Raw genomic sequence first — 17,734 nt, 5'->3', positions numbered from 1 at the left:
GGGACAGTTCTCTAATAGTCCTGAGCGCTAAAAAATATGAGGCAGTTCATTGAAGTAGAATTGATGATAATTAACAGGAAGTCAGAAATCTTTATTGAAAAAATGATCCAAGTCTTTTTGAACGCGTAAAATTCAGTTGAACTGCCTTTTGAAGTGTATCTTGCAGAGAACTAGAGGTTGATTTTTTTCAACTCGTAGGTACCAATTTTTAGTAGCTTGTATTTTTTTGTTTCTCAGAACTCTTGTATGAAAGCAAGCTTAAGTATATTGATTTCGGCAGAGCAAAATAATCAAAAATCGACAGAAAATTTAAACAAATAGTTACGAGTAACTTTCACGGATTTAATTTGATAACCTTGTTTCTCAGGTTGTTCATGTTCCGTTGATTGAATCTGTCTATTTTCTCCCGTCTTTTCAATAATCTAGTTTTTACAGCAGAACTTGTCGACAATTCAACAGCACAGTCCTCCGGAAACAGAAAAAACAGTGACGCTTAACAATAGATGGTTGAGATAGTTGCAACTTTTTTGTACAGAAACCTTGTTTGTAATTTGACTGTTTCAAAAGCCAACAAATGAAACTTACATGCTTCGTGGTTTAGAATAAGCGAGCAGACTGATTAAAACAATATGCAGATTTTTGAAATTACTATTCTTATCTGATTAGCTTCGTCTTCCCTGCACCTCCTTAATACCTTATATGCAACCTCTTTCACTGAGATGACGAGTAATCTATGCACCCTTTCACTACGATGACAAATCACAGCTTTATTAAACAAGTCATAGACCAACAATGGCGAAATAAGTTGTCGAAAGCCAACAAATTATTTTCTGTTTTAAGAATACTTTAGATGACCGTTAGGTACTCACCAATTGATTCTCGTTCCTCTTAACATTAAAAAAACTTTTAGGAAACAGATCACACAGTGATCGGCCTTTCTCGGAGAACAAAAGCCTCTGGCAAAAATACTTAACTAGACGCAGTGCAGTAAACTTCCGCTATTCTGGAAATTTAAATAAAATTGTCAGACGTTTTCAACGACCTAATCAATCAATAAGGATTTTGTATCCAATTTACTGGAATATTGTATCATACCAGAATCGCCAGTCACTAGTTTTACTACTTTGGGCATTAAAACTGATTCCATGCTGTCTTCCGCGAATCACGTTCACTTAGTTAGTCAAAAGTGGCTCACCATTTTGGTGTTGTTTAAAATTCGATATTATGCACCCGAAACAACTTTTGCAGTATTTATTTACTTACGCTAAGCCTGTAACAACACATCGCATTAAATTATGGTTTCAAAAAATATATAATGAAAATAGTTCATCCTGCTCAAACGCTTGAGCGCATACGATTATCGTCTTCAAAAAGTTTTATGATACAATATCCAACACCATGAGGGAGAATCAAATCACTTTGAGCTTGACTCAAAGAAGTCAAAGATTTGAACTGATAGTTTTCAGGAACTTTTCAAATGCCTTACGACTGCCAAAACTTACGTGGATGTAAAATTTATCTCCCCCAAAAAACTCCGGGACAGTAATGCTGACTATTTCCTCAAAAAAACCTACTCGTAAACATTTATATTTCTGTCAATAAGATGAAAAATGTAAATCCTCCTCCTGCATACGTACAGTCGTACGTTATAGTTGATAACCAGGAGCTCTTCAGTTTCTTTCTCCACGATACCTTTAGAAGAGAATAGATTCAGTCGACTTAGCTTCACCGGCTAGCGGAGCTCATTTAGTGTCCCGGTCCGTAATATACCTCCAGGTGTACCGAAGCTGAGATGTTAGTGCATTCCGTTGAAGTGGCAAGAGGCTTCTCGGCTGATCTAGAATCGAGTATTCGGAACAACTGTTGAGAAAGTGCTTTTGGCAGTTTTTTGGTCTAATTTACTTTCTTCTGTATTTGTGATGCAAGTATAAACTTCTTGAAATTAACCAACCCTCTACAAATTTAATTCAGAGTTTGAATTTCAAATTTATTAGTTCTATTGATAAATGGATAATTCTCGCTGATAATCGTGTCTTTCGCTTTTAGTTAAAATATTTTTGTATCATGAAATAACTATTATTTGGCCTATATTAGTGTCTTGTGCTTGAAATTGATGTCAACTGGAATTCTTAATTTAAACATACCCGGCAGAATGCCGGAAAATAGCCGCCGTTGATTCCAATAAGCATGATTGGGATTGAAAGAATAGAAGATATTGAAAAAAAAAGATTTTTGTACAAAAACATTTTTTAAGTCCGATTTATTTTGATGGCATTTCGTAGTTGAACATACTTCTGTTTCTTAGAGAGAGGCTACAGGGGCTCCTATCAATAACAATAAGCATTAGAGACGGTAAATAAGACTTATAGGAACGACGTTCAAATAGCAGGCATCTAAAATTGGGCTTTATGGGTTTATCCCGTTTCTATTTCTGACATCCATTTTTGTACTAACTCTGTTCATTTTGAATTGCTTTGCTGAGCAACTGATGTTTAAAATCACTTTTAGCAGAATGAGAGAAGAGAGAAACTAGCCTAGAGAAGTCAAAAAGATTTCACGCAAAATGTTGAAAAGGCGGCAAAATGAGGTAAAGCGAAACATTTTTTTATTCGACGAAGTAAAAAAAAAAATAGGAGCGCTATAATAGCCGGCTGAGAAGATGAGGGCGGCTATTAATTATAAGTTAATTTATTTTTATCTAATTTAGTTTAAGACTCTTCTTTGGTCCACTTTTAAAAAATCTATTTTTAATTCTTCCACAGTAAGTATGGGAGTTAGTAACTCGGATTTGCCTGGTCATAAGTGTCCAGAAAATTAAAATACAAACGTAGTTCAACTTTATCAGCACTGCCCGAGATTGGGAAAACATTTTTGTGGGGGTTTGGAATTTTGATGTGGATTCAAACAGGGTAACTACTTTTAGAAAATCGTCAAAATTTAACCGTTGTGATCCGAATAATCAGAAACTAAGTCTTATTTTATAAGTTGCAGCTGTCTATTCCTAGAAAGAGCGATGTGATCATTTTTTCCCGACAAATCTTTCAAAAAAATATTCTTTAAAAAGTATCTTTTAGACAAAATACAGCATATAACATTTAAGGCTTCTCAGATGCAAAATATATATAAATTTATAGAAGTTGAGAGCACCATTACTCTAAAAATATATTACGTCTCAATAATTTTGATTTTACAAGATATATATAAACTTGAAGATATTTAGAATTTGGTAAGGCACAATAGGCTATAAGTTAATATTTTAATGAATCGGCTGCGATTCACGCAATGAGTGATTTCGAAGCCTTGCTTCTGTCGTTGTTCCTTTTCTTTGTTACAACTCATAAGACAATCGTTACTTCTTCTTAGGAATGCAGCGAAGTACAATGTAAGTCAAGGTGAAAAAGACCACAATATATCCAACCATAATTCCAATATCCATCCACTGACTCTCAAGACCATAGTCAATATCCTGATCCTTTAGTAATCCCTTTCCCGATTCACACAACTCGTCCGTGTAAGTAGAACCATTAATACTGACCGTTTTCACACCACAGAAATTGATATCAACTATTTGAGCACTGGCATGGACTGCCAAACAGTACCGGGGGATGCTAGTGTATTGTAGCCACCTTAATGCTGCAGGCATGCTAGATACATTCAAGATTAGACCTGAGAACAGCATCATAACTACAAACACAACAGAGATCAAGGCTTGGGCAACTGCATACACACCTGACGCAACACTAATGAAGAATGCCAAAGAACACGCACACATTGTGGTTACTACATTGGTCAAATGGAAAAACATGAACAAAGGGTAGTCATGTTTAAGATCAACCATCCAGTAAAAGATGGTTCCGAATACTATAGTAGGAAACGTTCTTAACGGCAACAGATCGCAAAAAATAGTTGCAACGAAGTATGATGACACTCTATAGAAGCCATTGGCGGTCTCGTGTAAAAACAAGTTGCGACCGGCTATGAACGCTTGCAGCGCAGCTACATTTCCAAACAACATCTGAATAGCGACGAAGAAAAGGGCTCCGAATAAATTCTGAAACCCATTAAGATCGTACTCTAGATCCAGATACAGAGATCCGACCAGCACTGCTAAGATTATCATTGACACCAACGGGACTAACGATGATTGGGGATCCCTGCGTAGGTTCCTGAATGACCTCTGTGCGAGGTAAAAGAACTGCTGGCCCCAATTAGTCGCATAACCCATGCTTCGTTCGTGCCCCCTTTCTGAACTCTTCTCCAAAATCTCCCCACACAATGTCAGCAGTGCTTGATTCTCGGAAGATTCTCTGAAAATGGCAGGAAGGTCAACTTTCTTTTCGGACTCCAAGGGATTCTTCTCCATGAAGAAACTGGCATCTTTCGATGGCAGCTCGGAGGCGTTCAAATCGGCCTGTGACGGATCGCAGTGTTCCAATATGATGTCCAGGAAGAAGTCAGGGGGGTTGTTGTAGGTCTCGCATATCATATCTTGAGCTGCGAAATAGGTCACAGCCTCTTGTGCCATTCCGTGATAGACAGTTTGTCCATAACAAGATAGCAAATGCAGTCGATCGAACAATCGGAAGATTGAGAACCTGGGTTGGTGGATGCTGAAGACGATTGTCCGATTACCCTGCACTGTCAACTCACGAAGCAAACTGATCACGTGGAATGAGGTACTAGCATCAAGCCCGGTAGTCGGCTCATCTAGAACAGAGTTATTTACAACTTTCGAAGCTTGCTCACTTGTTTAAAATGCGGTCACTTCGTCGACTTCGAAATGTCTTAGATACGCAAAAATTCACCTTCACTTTAAGATTTTTGGATCAACCATGCAATGTGACACAAATCTGAGCTTCTGATACGCTTCGAAATTTTAAAATTTGGCACTGAGAACATCAAGATCTCGAAATCAATAATATACACGCCGGTGTTCGCAAACGCACAAACATTTCGGGTCTTTCCCATTATAGCCCCCTCCCCCCAGTTTAGTGGTCAGATAACCTATAGCCCCCCCCCCCTCAATCATGGCAATTATACCATAATGGGGGCTATAATTTCATGGGGGGGGCTATAATGGGAAAGACCCAACATTTCTACGTACAAAAACTTGCATCTATTCTGTCCCCCCCCCCTCCCAGCTTAGTGAGCATAAATTTTTTATGACCCCCAGGCGCACGTGCTATTTTCTTACATAGTAACGTGCTATTTAACAACATATAATTTGTAACTGGGGGTCATAAAAAACACTGGGGGCCGAAACAGAATAGATCCAAAAACTTTTGACAGAATTGTTATCAACATACCTAAGAATAGCACCATGGGCTTGGTGACCAGCTCAATGCCAATATTGCACCTCTTCCGTTCTCCACCAGAGACTCCTTTGATCAACTCAGTTCCCACTTTAGTGTCCATGCACTTCTCCAGTCCCAAGTCGTGTATCAACTCATTCACTCTCTCCTCTATGTCTCTCCTCGTGCAGTTGCGAAGACGCAAGTTAGCTGCAAACTCCAGATTCTCTCTCACTGTCAGAGTCCCCATTATTACATCATCTTGAGTGACGTAACTGAAATCACAATTTAAATAACCACTTACAATTTGGAAGAGCTTCAAACGATAATTAATTCAGCAAGCAAAAAAAAGAAAAGAGCCTTGCTTTCCACTACGTGCATTAGATGGTCATCGGACTTGTTCCCTCGCCCTCTCATTTATTGAACAATCGATATTTTGTTCTAATTATTTTAAAATTGCATGATAAAAATCGAGAAGTGCCCTTCAGATGTATTTTTGGTCCTATTTGTTCAATATACAGGATTTTATTAATCCAAATAGCTTATTTAGTGGCACGCCCGTAACAACTATTTTCTCTTTTATTTAGGCTCACTATTTGCACTATCGTTAACTAAAAAAACTTCTGAGAACTAATACTCCTCCAGGTTTTCGAGGTTTAGGCACATTACAAATTTACGCAAACATAATAGAAAAAGTAAAAAAATCCAGCTAATCGTACTCAAAAACACTCCAAAATTAAAAACAACACACAGCATAAAGATCTAGCCTCTGAAAATATGTAAAACGGCTTTAAAATGAAACCCGCTTTTTGTTGAACCATTTGGCGCAGGATAATAATTTTGCCATCAACAATTAGGTAGGTCGATTTCACTAAATGCATTTTCAGATTTCGTTCCTAAAACGACGTTCTCGAAACGAAGGAAACAGATTCTCGAAATGAACGAGACAATTAAATTTTTCAAAAAAAAATTAACTCATAACTGCAAACAAAATTTTGCATTTTGTTGCTAAATGATTAACTTCCTCTATGTGCATTAAATGACAAAACTGTGCAATAAATTTCATTTCAGAACAATTTTCAACTCAAAAACATAAACCGACTAATGTCAGAAGAATTGCTCTCGAACGACTGGCGAGGCAATTTAATTCAGGGCTGTAGCCTAGATAAATTTTTATGGGTGCAGAAATAGTTGACCACGCCAGCATTCGAACCATGGACCTCCCAATCCCTCACCAGAAGCACTGCCCATTCGGCAACCCCGCCCTTCTTTTTCCCATACTGCAATCAATTTTATATTAGCAACAAGCTTTACTTCAGAGTGAGAACAATAGAGAACTCAAAGATGAAGAACGAAAGCGTGAAAAGTCAGTTGATAAGTCAAAGAATGTTCTAGAAAACCGCAAAAACGAACATAACAACTTAAGTAACAATTGTAAAGATAGTGAAATGACCAAAAAATATTGTACAACAGATAGTTCACAAAAACTGTACTATAAAAGCAATTACAGACTAGAAAACGGACGCACAGTTGAATTTATTGCAAAAGGAACACATTTTCGAAAATCTTTTGCACTCCATTGAGTGCAATTTTCTGAATATAGCCGGCGATTCCGGTTGCCGAAAAAACGCCACCATATACGCTTGTGGCCTTCCATGAATTGAAACAACTAAAAAAAGACATTGACCACCAATACTTTAGTAGGCCACTAGACTTTTTGGATATATTCGGACTTTCAATTTTATGAGACATACACGCTCTATAAGGAAACATCCCTAAGAGTTTTTTCAAAATTATTATCCTAAATCAAAAACTGGAGACTCTAATACTCAAGAATTAAGTCATATACGTTTGGCACTACTTAGATGCACACTATTGACCTTTTGTAACGGCTGCTCTCCTATCAAAGTCAAGGAAAACTTTACACCGCCCAGTTCGTTTCAGCGGTTTCAAATCTGTCCGGATATTGTGTTTTTGCAGTTAACTTTTGTGAACTGTATTATCCGCTATACTGTAGAATACCGTTGCATTACTTGTTGCTCAATTACTTCTGATAACTAATTGCTCAGCTTTGCTGAATACCAAGCTTGTTTCTCTCAGAATAACAAAATAATTCAAATTGAAACAATCAAAATTTTGTTGAGTTTTTGTTAATAACTCAAGTTATAAACCAAATTTAGGAATTCTATTTCCAACAAATTGAAGCCTTGTAAATTGGCTATACTTCTACAAAGTTTCAGCTTTCTGCTACAAAGATTACAGAAAGGGGCTGAATTACTGTAACTATAGGTGAACAAGAATAATAATTTTTCTAACTTTAATGTTAGCAAGTCTCTCTATTGGTTTCAATAACACCAATTTCGAACGAGAGTAGGCTTCGTTAAAGCCAGTAAGAGAAACTGACTTTATGCTTTGCACAAAGTTTCTCTTACTTAGGAATTTCGTTCCTCAGAAAGAAAGTTTTGAGAATATCAAAGTTAATTCTATTTTCACAAGTCAAAGTAAAGTTAAAACTGTACAATCACTAATATGATCTACAGAAACAAGACACGATAACAAGTAATTTACCGCTCAAGAAAGTGTGCTTCAATACGCACTGTATGTCAGTTTGATAAGACAAATTTCACAAGTTTCAACTGATTTTTGGTAGTTTTTCAAGCTCCTTTTATGCTGCTAGTCACGTGGATTTACATGTCAAATTCAACTGTTGATTGGTTGTAGATAATGATGTCGACAGAATGTGAACACTTTTCCATAACGTCACTTTTTCAGTGTAAATTTGATGTCATGGGAAATTTGTTAACCATGTAGAAGTTTTGTCGAATATTCTGTATCAATAATAGGTTGATTCGCAATCCAATCGCAAAGAATCTGATGCAATACTGTTAAGTCGTAGTATTGTTTTGATGGTGGTTGAGGTAGTTCGAGTTTGAGTTATAGTTTGACTTCATGAATGACGATTGTGTACTAATAATAGTTGCTAAATATAAATGTTGAACAAAATGAACAAATCCGTATGACTTCAATAGAATGTAGCATTAAATTTCGCTTGCCACACTATTCTAGCTTTAAGGCTTGAAATGACCTTGAAGCGCTATTCAATTTGATTTCTGAGTTGTTAAGCTTAGCCGCAATATCGCCGGCCCTGTTTTCCATCGCGAAAACATCTTTTCCAGGTAGTACTGGGGCGAGCTTCACTACTGGTCTCTTGTACACTCCGTCGTTCGTTCGAACTATCGCTGATCGAATCACACCGTCAGACCCATCGATGGTCTCCGTAATTCGACCAAGGTTGTAATATCCACGCTTATTGCTGTCTTCGATCAACCAAACGAGATCGCCTTCTTTAAGGGTTTCGTTCGCCGTAGATCGCCATTTTTGCCGATTATTCAGAGTTGGCAGATATTCTTTCGGAAACCTGTCCCATATGAGATTTGCATAGGCTTGAGTTTTCAGAAAGAGCTTTCGATGATCAACAAATTCCTCTGCGCATGGTAGGTAGGGTAAGCAAAAGTTCTTGTTGCCCAGCAAGAATTGATTGGGGGTCAATGCTTCTAAGTCATTAACATCTGAACTGACTGGAGTTAACGGTCTTGCGTTCAACGTCTGCTCAACAATACACATCGTTGTTGAAAGAACGTCCTCGGTGATTGATCTGTTCCCCAACACTGCATACATTGCTTTCTTGTAACTTCTCACCAACCGCTCCCATACTCCTCCAAAGTGAGGTGCTGCGGGTGGGTTGAACTTCCATCTGATCCCTCGTTGAATTAAATGTTCTTCGATTCCTTCTTTGTTCCATGCCGCAACGTATTCTGCAAATTCTCTTTCAGCTCCAACAAAGTTTGTCCCGTTGTCGCTGATGATCGTATTCGGTTTGCCTCTTCGAGCAATAAATCTCGTTATTGCATTGAGACAACTATCAGTGTCCAACTTAGGTACCACTTCTATATGCACCGCTCTCATAGTTAGACAAGTAAAGAGACAACACCATCGCTTTTCATTTCTTCGCCCAATCTTCACAATGAAAGGGCCAAAGTAATCGACTCCAATATTTGTAAAAGCTGTTGAAGCATCTAACCGCTCTTCGGGTAGATCTGCCATGACTGGTGCTATCGTTTGTGCTCTGCCTTTTCTGCAGGTAACGCACTTGTTCTTGATTGATCTTAAGGCGTTCCGTATGCCCAGTATCCACATCTTCTGCTGAACAATGTTTCTCACATGCTCAGTGCCTTCGTGTTGATTGTCCTTGTGCTCGTTTCGCAAGAATAATTCAACCGCATGATGTTTCCAATGTAGCAAAATTGGATGCTTTGCATTGAAGTCCAATTAGCTCTTGCCTATTCTGCCTCTGGCTCGAATAAGTCCTTCTTCATCTAGGAAGGGTGAGAATTGTAGGATTTTGCTGCCTTTTGGAATTTCCTTTTCAGCTTTGAGAGATTTCATCTCTTCACCAAACTGTTCTTGCTGTAGTAACTTGAAGATTGTTGCTTTTGCTTTTTCTCTTTCTTCAATGTTGACTACGAGTGTTGCAGGTCTGTCTTTGTTCAATGCTCGCTGTACGTATGCCACGGTATTTACTAGTCTGTTGAAGTTACTGAATCGTTCCCACTGGATAACAGCTTTCTTCTCTTCGGTCTGCGTTGCAAAGACCGATGCGGGTATATTCTCTTCATCTGAGGCGAAGACCAGGTTCACTTGCTCTGGCCATTCACTTTCTGGTCGCTTCAACCAGGCCCGCCCAGTGAGCCACTCACTTCTCTTGAGTTCTTCAATGTTGATTGCTCTCGTGCCAATGTCAGCTGGGTTGTTGATACCGCTCACATGTTTCCACTGCGAAACATCGGTTGTATCTAGTATCTCAGCCACTCGATTGGCCACAAACACTTGTTGTTTACGATGGGAATTGTGTATCCACTGCAATACGGTTGTTGAGTCTGACCAAAAACTGCAACTATTTATCTTCATTTCATGTTCCTTGACTATCTGTTCTTTCAACCTCACTGCCATGACTGCCGCTTGCAATTCCAGTCGGGGTATTGAAAGATGCCTCATCGGTGCCACTCTGCATTTTCCAATGACAAATGCTAAGTCAGCTGAGTATTCTTTTGGTTGTGAACGTAGATAGGCCACTGCACACATCGTGTCTTCAGATGCGTCAGCAAACACATGAAGTTCGGTTTTATCCCTCTCTCTGTTAAAGTATCTTCTATCGATGCTGGTTTCAGCCACTATTGGAAGCTGTTCTTTCCATCTCAGGAATTCTTCTTCTTCACTAGGCTCCACTTCGTTGTCCCAATGTTGTCCATTCTTAGTCCAGATGCCTTTCAGAAGTCGTCTCATATGAACACTGAACGGAGCAAACAATCCCATCGGGTCGAATACTGAAGATACCAGTGACAGAATCTTCCTCTGGGTTATAGGTACTTCAACTTCCTTGTTTGTACCTCTGCATACTTGAAGACTATCATCAGTAACGGTCCATTGTAGTCCTAGCACTGAGGATCCCTCCGTATTGGATTCCACTTCGACTTGTTTCGTATTGCTGATTGACTTCAAGTCTGCTGGGATTGCTTTGGTAACTGCTTCGTTGTTGCTTATCCACTTCTTCAATTCGAATCCATGTTGCGAGAGAAGAGGTTGTAGTTGATTGAAAACTTCAATTGCTTCTTCCGGGGTTTCTACTGATTTGATGAAATCGTCCATGTAGAAGTTGTTTTGTATTGCCTTGGTTGCTATTGGATACTCTTTTTCGTTGTCCAGTCCCACTCGCTTGAGAGCATAGTTCGCGCAAGTTGGAGAACTCTTAGCTCCAAATACGTGACGCTGATATTCGTATATCTGAACAGGTTCGTTAGTTCTTGGACGCCATAAAAACCTCAAGCAACTTCTATCCTGTTCGGGAACTTGCACTTGTAGAAACATCGATTCGATGTCGGCTGTTAGGGCTATTGGTCCTTTGCGGAATCTGAATATTGTTCCAATCAACCCATGTAGCAGATCAGGTCCTGCTAGTAGCTTATCATTTAGGCATACTTCTTTGTACTTTGAAGCGGCATTGCAAAAACGTCTTACTTTGCCAGGCTTGTTCGGGTTTAGCACTGGATGATGTGGCAAATACCATTCTTTCCCGAAGGTGCCTTTCATTTCGGACTCGTCCAATATCTTTACGAATCCTTTTTCTACATCTATCTATTGACTGTTGATACAAATTCTTCAGGTTTGGGTCCCTTTGGAATCTTCGCTCCAGTGAGTAAAGCTGACCCAAGGCTGAGCTGTAGTTGTTCCGTAGGTTCGGCTCTGGTTCACTCCACAGCATTCCCACTTCATACCGCTCGCCTGTGAACTTTGTTGTACTCTCTAGCATCTTTTGTGCCTGCAGTTCCTTTTTTGACTGACTGACGACGTTGATTTTGGAAGCATAGGTTTCTATGTCCCACCAGGTTTGGATATTCTCAGCCACTTTCACATCTTCAGTGAAGGCGAAATGACAAACATTTTGTCTTCTTTTGCCCGTCATGGGTCCACTGACTACCCATCCTAGCTCTGTTAGAACGGCGAAAGGTTCGCTTCGAGTTCCTATCTTATAGTCCAATGGGCGTTGTAGCTCATAAGCATCTTGACCAAGGATGATGCCAACTTCCATCAAGTTGAAGCTTTTGTTTGGTAAAACACTCAAGTGGTTGAAGCTTTGCTTCAGCTTGTTGTAGTTGTAGTTTGTGTTTCCCAAGGAGATTGACGGGTGTGTAAACGCTTCGATTGAATGCACCTTTGAACGTAGTCCCTTTATTTTGAGAGGAACCTTTTCTGTCTTCAGGTCCTTTGTTCCATGTATGCCAGCTATGTTGAGCATCACATCGGTGCCTTGGGCCCGTAACTTCTCTTGCACACTTTGATCGATCAATGAAACCGTTGAACCACTATCGAGGAAAGCATATGTGTTCAGCCTGTTGCCACCGCTCTGTATTGAGACAGGAACTATCTGAAGAAAGCTAGTAACTTCGTTACTCTGGTTGATTGTTGCTGCGCTTACGTTGACTGCGTGACTGCCCTCGTCCATTTGGTTTTCTGAGTGCAGCAATCGGTTGTGCTTCTTGATGCATCCATTGATGCCGCACGCATTGACTTTACAATCTTTGATTGCATGTCCTTTGCCTAAACATCCGTAACATAAGTATTGCTTTCTCACTGCTGCGTACCGATCATTCACACTCATGTTCCTGAATAGTTGACAGTTCTATATTTTATGAGTGCCATCAGCTAGCGGACAGTGATCACTTTGCGTTTGCTTCGTTTCCTTCACGTTGGAACTTGCACTGAAGTTCGACGTTTTCGAGAACCGTTTGTCTCTATTTGTGCTTCTTCGGTCTTCTTCTCTTCGCTCTCCCTTGAAAGCTGAAAACCCTTCGTGCACGAATGCTATCCTTGATAGCCATTTGTCAAACATAATCAGATCAGGCCAATCTTCATCTTTATCATCAACATAGAACCACCACTTCTCTTTGAGAACTTGGGGTAGCTTATCTACTGCCATATACAGTGTCGAGCTTGATTGCAGATCACCAATCTGCTTGTACTCTTTGAGCACATTCACAAAGTTCGAAACAATAACTGAGAAACTGATCAGACCTGTTGAGTCGTGTGGTTTCACCTGACTTGCTTTGCGAAGACTCTCCAGTTGTGCATCAATGATCACATGAGGCCTTCCAAATTTCCTCTCCAGAATGCTCCATGCAGCACCACAGAACTGTCCAGAATAGCCCATTCCAGAGATTGCTGACCTTGCCTTGCCTGTCAGTAGAGTCTTCAGATGGCTCATCTCTGAGTCTGGTATTGGTCGTTGATCCACTGTAGCAATGAACATACTAGACCACTCCGGCCATTCGAGAGGGTTTCCGTCGAAGTTGTTCAACTTCAGCTTTGGTAGGTTACTGCTACCTGCATACCCACTGTTGTATCGTAGTAGACCAGCTCTGGGGGAAACGTCCCGGCCTTCAACACTTGAGGATCGGTCTCGTGAACTGCGATATTGTGAGAAGTGACTTTGCCTGTTCACTTCAGGGGTCACTTCGAAGCGAGCTGTTGATCGATCTGGTGTTAGAAGGTTGTCGATTCTGCTGGCCCAGTCAGAGACATCTCTCTTCTTGGGTGTCCAGTTGAAGGGTGATTTTTCTCGAGCACTGGTTGATTGGGAACGAGCATCATCGTTCTCTAATGCTGTTCTCTTCACTTTGCGCTCTAGCTCGCGCTCTTCCTCCAGTAGTTGATGCTTGGTTTCCAGTTCCTTCATTTGCATTTCCAGCTCTAGCCTCCGCCGCTCAAACCGTGCTTGTTCCAATCGAATCTTGGTTTCGAATTCAATATCGAATTTTTTCATCCTTTCCTCTCGCCTTTGCTTTGCTCACCTTTGCGTCCATTTGGTTTTCTGAGTGCAGCAATCGGTTGTGCTTCTTGATGCATCCATTGATGCCGCACGCATTGACTTTACAATCTTTTATTGCATGTCCTTTGCCTAAACATCCGTAACATAAGTATTGCTTTCTCACTGCTGCGTACCGATCATTCACACTCATGTTCCTGAATAGTTGACAGTTCCATACTTTATGAGTGCCATCAGCTAGCGGACAGTGATCACTTGGCGTTTGCTTCGTTTCCTTCACGTTGGAACTTGCACTGAAGTTCGACGTTTTCGAGAACCGTTTGTCTCTATTTGTGCTTCTTCGGTCTTCTTCTCTTCGCTCTCCCTTGAAAGCTGAAAACCCTTCGTGCACGAATGCTATCCTTGATAGCCATTTGTCAAACATAATCAGATCAGGCCAATCTTCATCTTTATCATCAACATAGAACCACCACTTCTCTTTGAGAACTTGGGGTAGCTTATCTACTGCCATATACAGTGTCGAGCTTGATTGCAGATCACCAATCTGCTTGTACTCTTTGAGCACATTCACAAAGTTCGAAACAATAACTGAGAAACTGATCAGACCTGTTGAGTCGTGTGGTTTCACCTGACTTGCTTTGCGAAGACTCTCCAGTTGTGCATCAATGATCACATGAGGCCTTCCAAATTTCCTCTCCAGAATGCTCCATGCAGCACCACAGAACTGTCCAGAATAGCCCATTCCAGAGATTGCTGACCTTGCCTTGCCTGTCAGTAGAGTCTTCAGATGGCTCATCTCTGAGTCTGGTATTGGTCGTTGATCCACTGTAGCAATGAACATACTAGACCACTCCGGCCATTCGAGAGGGTTTCCGTCGAAGTTGTTCAACTTCAGCTTTGGTAGGTTACTGCTACCTGCATACCCACTGTTGTATCGTAGTAGACCAGCTCTGGGGGAAACGTCCCGGCCTTCAACACTTGAGGATCGGTCTCGTGAACTGCGATATTGTGAGAAGTGACTTTGCCTGTTCACTTCAGGGGTCACTTCGAAGCGAGCTGTTGATCGATCTGGTGTTAGAAGGTTGTCGATTCTGCTGGCCCAGTCAGAGACATCTCTCTTCTTGGGTGTCCAGTTGAAGGGTGATTTTTCTCGAGCACTGGTTGATTGGGAACGAGCATCATCGTTCTCTAATGCTGTTCTCTTCACTTTGCGCTCTAGCTCGCGCTCTTCCTCCAGTAGTTGATGCTTGGTTTCCAGTTCCTTCATTTGCATTTCCAGCTCTAGCCTCCGCCGCTCAAACCGTGCTTGTTCCAATCGCATCTTGGTTTCGATTTCAATATCGAATTTTTTCATCCTTTCCTCTCGCCTTTGCTTTGCTCACCTTTGCGTCCATTTGGTTTTCTGAGTGCAGCAATCGGTTGTGCTTCTTGATGCATCCATTGATGCCGCACGCATTGACTTTACAATCTTTTATTGCATGTCCTTTGCCTAAACATCCGTAACATAAGTATTGCTTTCTCACTGCTGCGTACCGATCATTCACACTCATGTTCCTGAATAGTTGACAGTTCCATACTTTATGAGTGCCATCAGCTAGCGGACAGTGATCACTTGGCGTTTGCTTCGTTTCCTTCACGTTGGAACTTGCACTGAAGTTCGACGTTTTCGAGAACCGTTTGTCTCTATTTGTGCTTCTTCGGTCTTCTTCTCTTCGCTCTCCCTTGAAAGCTGAAAACCCTTCGTGCACGAATGCTATCCTTGATAGCCATTTGTCAAACATAATCAGATCAGGCCAATCTTCATCTTTATCATCAACATAGAACCACCACTTCTCTTTGAGAACTTGGGGTAGCTTATCTACTGCCATATACAGTGTCGAGCTTGATTGCAGATCACCAATCTGCTTGTACTCTTTGAGCACATTCACAAAGTTCGAAACAATAACTGAGAAACTGATCAGACCTGTTGAGTCGTGTGGTTTCACCTGACTTGCTTTGCGAAGACTCTCCAGTTGTGCATCAATGATCACATGAGGCCTTCCAAATTTCCTCTCCAGAATGCTCCATGCAGCACCACAGAACTGTCCAGAATAGCCCATTCCAGAGATTGCTGACCTTGCCTTGCCTGTCAGTAGAGTCTTCAGATGGCTCATCTCTGAGTCTGGTATTGGTCGTTGATCCACTGTAGCAATGAACATACTAGACCACTCCGGCCATTCGAGAGGGTTTCCGTCGAAGTTGTTCAACTTCAGCTTTGGTAGGTTACTGCTACCTGCATACCCACTGTTGTATCGTAGTAGACCAGCTCTGGGGGAAACGTCCCGGCCTTCAACACTTGAGGATCGGTCTCGTGAACTGCGATATTGTGAGAAGTGACTTTGCCTGTTCACTTCAGGGGTCACTTCGAAGCGAGCTGTTGATCGATCTGGTGTTAGAAGGTTGTCGATTCTGCTGGCCCAGTCAGAGACATCTCTCTTCTTGGGTGTCCAGTTGAAGGGTGATTTTTCTCGAGCACTGGTTGATTGGGAACGAGCATCATCGTTCTCTAATGCTGTTCTCTTCACTTTGCGCTCTAGCTCGCGCTCTTCCTCCAGTAGTTGATGCTTGGTTTCCAGTTCCTTCATTTGCATTTCCAGCTCTAGCCTCCGCCGCTCAAACCGTGCTTGTTCCAATCGCATCTTGGTTTCGATTTCAATATCGAATTTTTTCATCCTTTCCTCTCGCCTTTGCTTTGCTCACCTTTGCGTCCATTTGGTTTTCTGAGTGCAGCAATCGGTTGTGCTTCTTGATGCATCCATTGATGCCGCACGCATTGACTTTACAATCTTTTATTGCATGTCCTTTGCCTAAACATCCGTAACATAAGTATTGCTTTCTCACTGCTGCGTACCGATCATTCACACTCATGTTCCTGAATAGTTGACAGTTCCATACTTTATGAGTGCCATCAGCTAGCGGACAGTGATCACTTGGCGTTTGCTTCGTTTCCTTCACGTTGGAACTTGCACTGAAGTTCGACGTTTTCGAGAACCGTTTGTCTCTATTTGTGCTTCTTCGGTCTTCTTCTCTTCGCTCTCCCTTGAAAGCTGAAAACCCTTCGTGCACGAATGCTATCCTTGATAGCCATTTGTCAAACATAATCAGATCAGGCCAATCTTCATCTTTATCATCAACATAGAACCACCACTTCTCTTTGAGAACTTGGGGTAGCTTATCTACTGCCATATACAGTGTCGAGCTTGATTGCAGATCACCAATCTGCTTGTACTCTTTGAGCACATTCACAAAGTTCGAAACAATAACTGAGAAACTGATCAGACCTGTTGAGTCGTGTGGTTTCACCTGACTTGCTTTGCGAAGACTCTCCAGTTGTGCATCAATGATCACATGAGGCCTTCCAAATTTCCTCTCCAGAATGCTCCATGCAGCACCACAGAACTGTCCAGAATAGCCCATTCCAGAGATTGCTGACCTTGCCTTGCCTGTCAGTAGAGTCTTCAGACGGCTCATCTTCTCTGAGTCTGGTATTGGTCGTTGATCCACTGTAGCAATGAACATACTAGACCACTCCGGCCATTCGAGAGGGTTTCCGTCGAAGTTGTTCATTTTCAGCTTTGGTAGGTTACTGCTACCTGCATACCCACTGTTGTATCGTAGTAGACCAGCTCTGGTCTAAACGTCCCGGCCTTCAACACTTGAGGATCGGTCTCGTGAACTGCGATATTGTGAGAAGTGACTTTGCCTGTTCACTTCAGGGGTCACTTCGAAGCGAGCTGTTGATCGATCTGGTGTTAGAAGGTTGTCGATTCTGCTGGCCCAGTCAGAGACATCTCTCTTCTTGGGTGTCCAGTTGAAGGGTGATTTTTCTCGAGCACTGGTTGATTGGGAACGAGCATCATCGTTCTCTAATGCTGTTCTCTTCACTTTGCGCTCTAGCTCGCGCTCTTCCTCCAGTAGTTGATGCTTGGTTTCCAGTTCCTTCATTTGCATTTCCAGCTCTAGCCACCGCCGCTCAAACCGTGCTTGTTCCAATCGCATCTTGGTTTCGAATTCAATATCGAAT

General features: G+C 41.4%; 1 protein-coding gene across 1 annotated transcript in view; it reads right to left on the bottom strand.

The window, feature by feature from the left end:
* Positions 1-3,149: 3,149 nt before the first annotated feature.
* The window catches only part of LOC142358691 (broad substrate specificity ATP-binding cassette transporter ABCG2-like), a 30,189-nt gene continuing 15,604 nt past the window's right edge, over positions 3,150-17,734 (bottom strand). The window contains exons 3-4 of the mRNA XM_075410212.1: positions 5,307-5,566; positions 3,150-4,707 (exon numbers count right to left, since the gene is read on the bottom strand). Of these exons, the coding sequence (XP_075266327.1) occupies positions 3,350-4,707; positions 5,307-5,566 (1,618 nt within the window). The 3' untranslated portion in view covers positions 3,150-3,349. The remainder of the gene's footprint in view (positions 4,708-5,306; positions 5,567-17,734) is intronic.

The sequence above is a fragment of the Convolutriloba macropyga genome, chromosome 1, assembly GCF_964194025.1.
Source record: "Convolutriloba macropyga chromosome 1, txConMacr16.3, whole genome shotgun sequence".
Taxonomy (NCBI): Eukaryota; Metazoa; Xenacoelomorpha; order Acoela; family Convolutidae; genus Convolutriloba; species Convolutriloba macropyga.
This window is presented reverse-complemented; position numbering and strand designations above follow the sequence as displayed.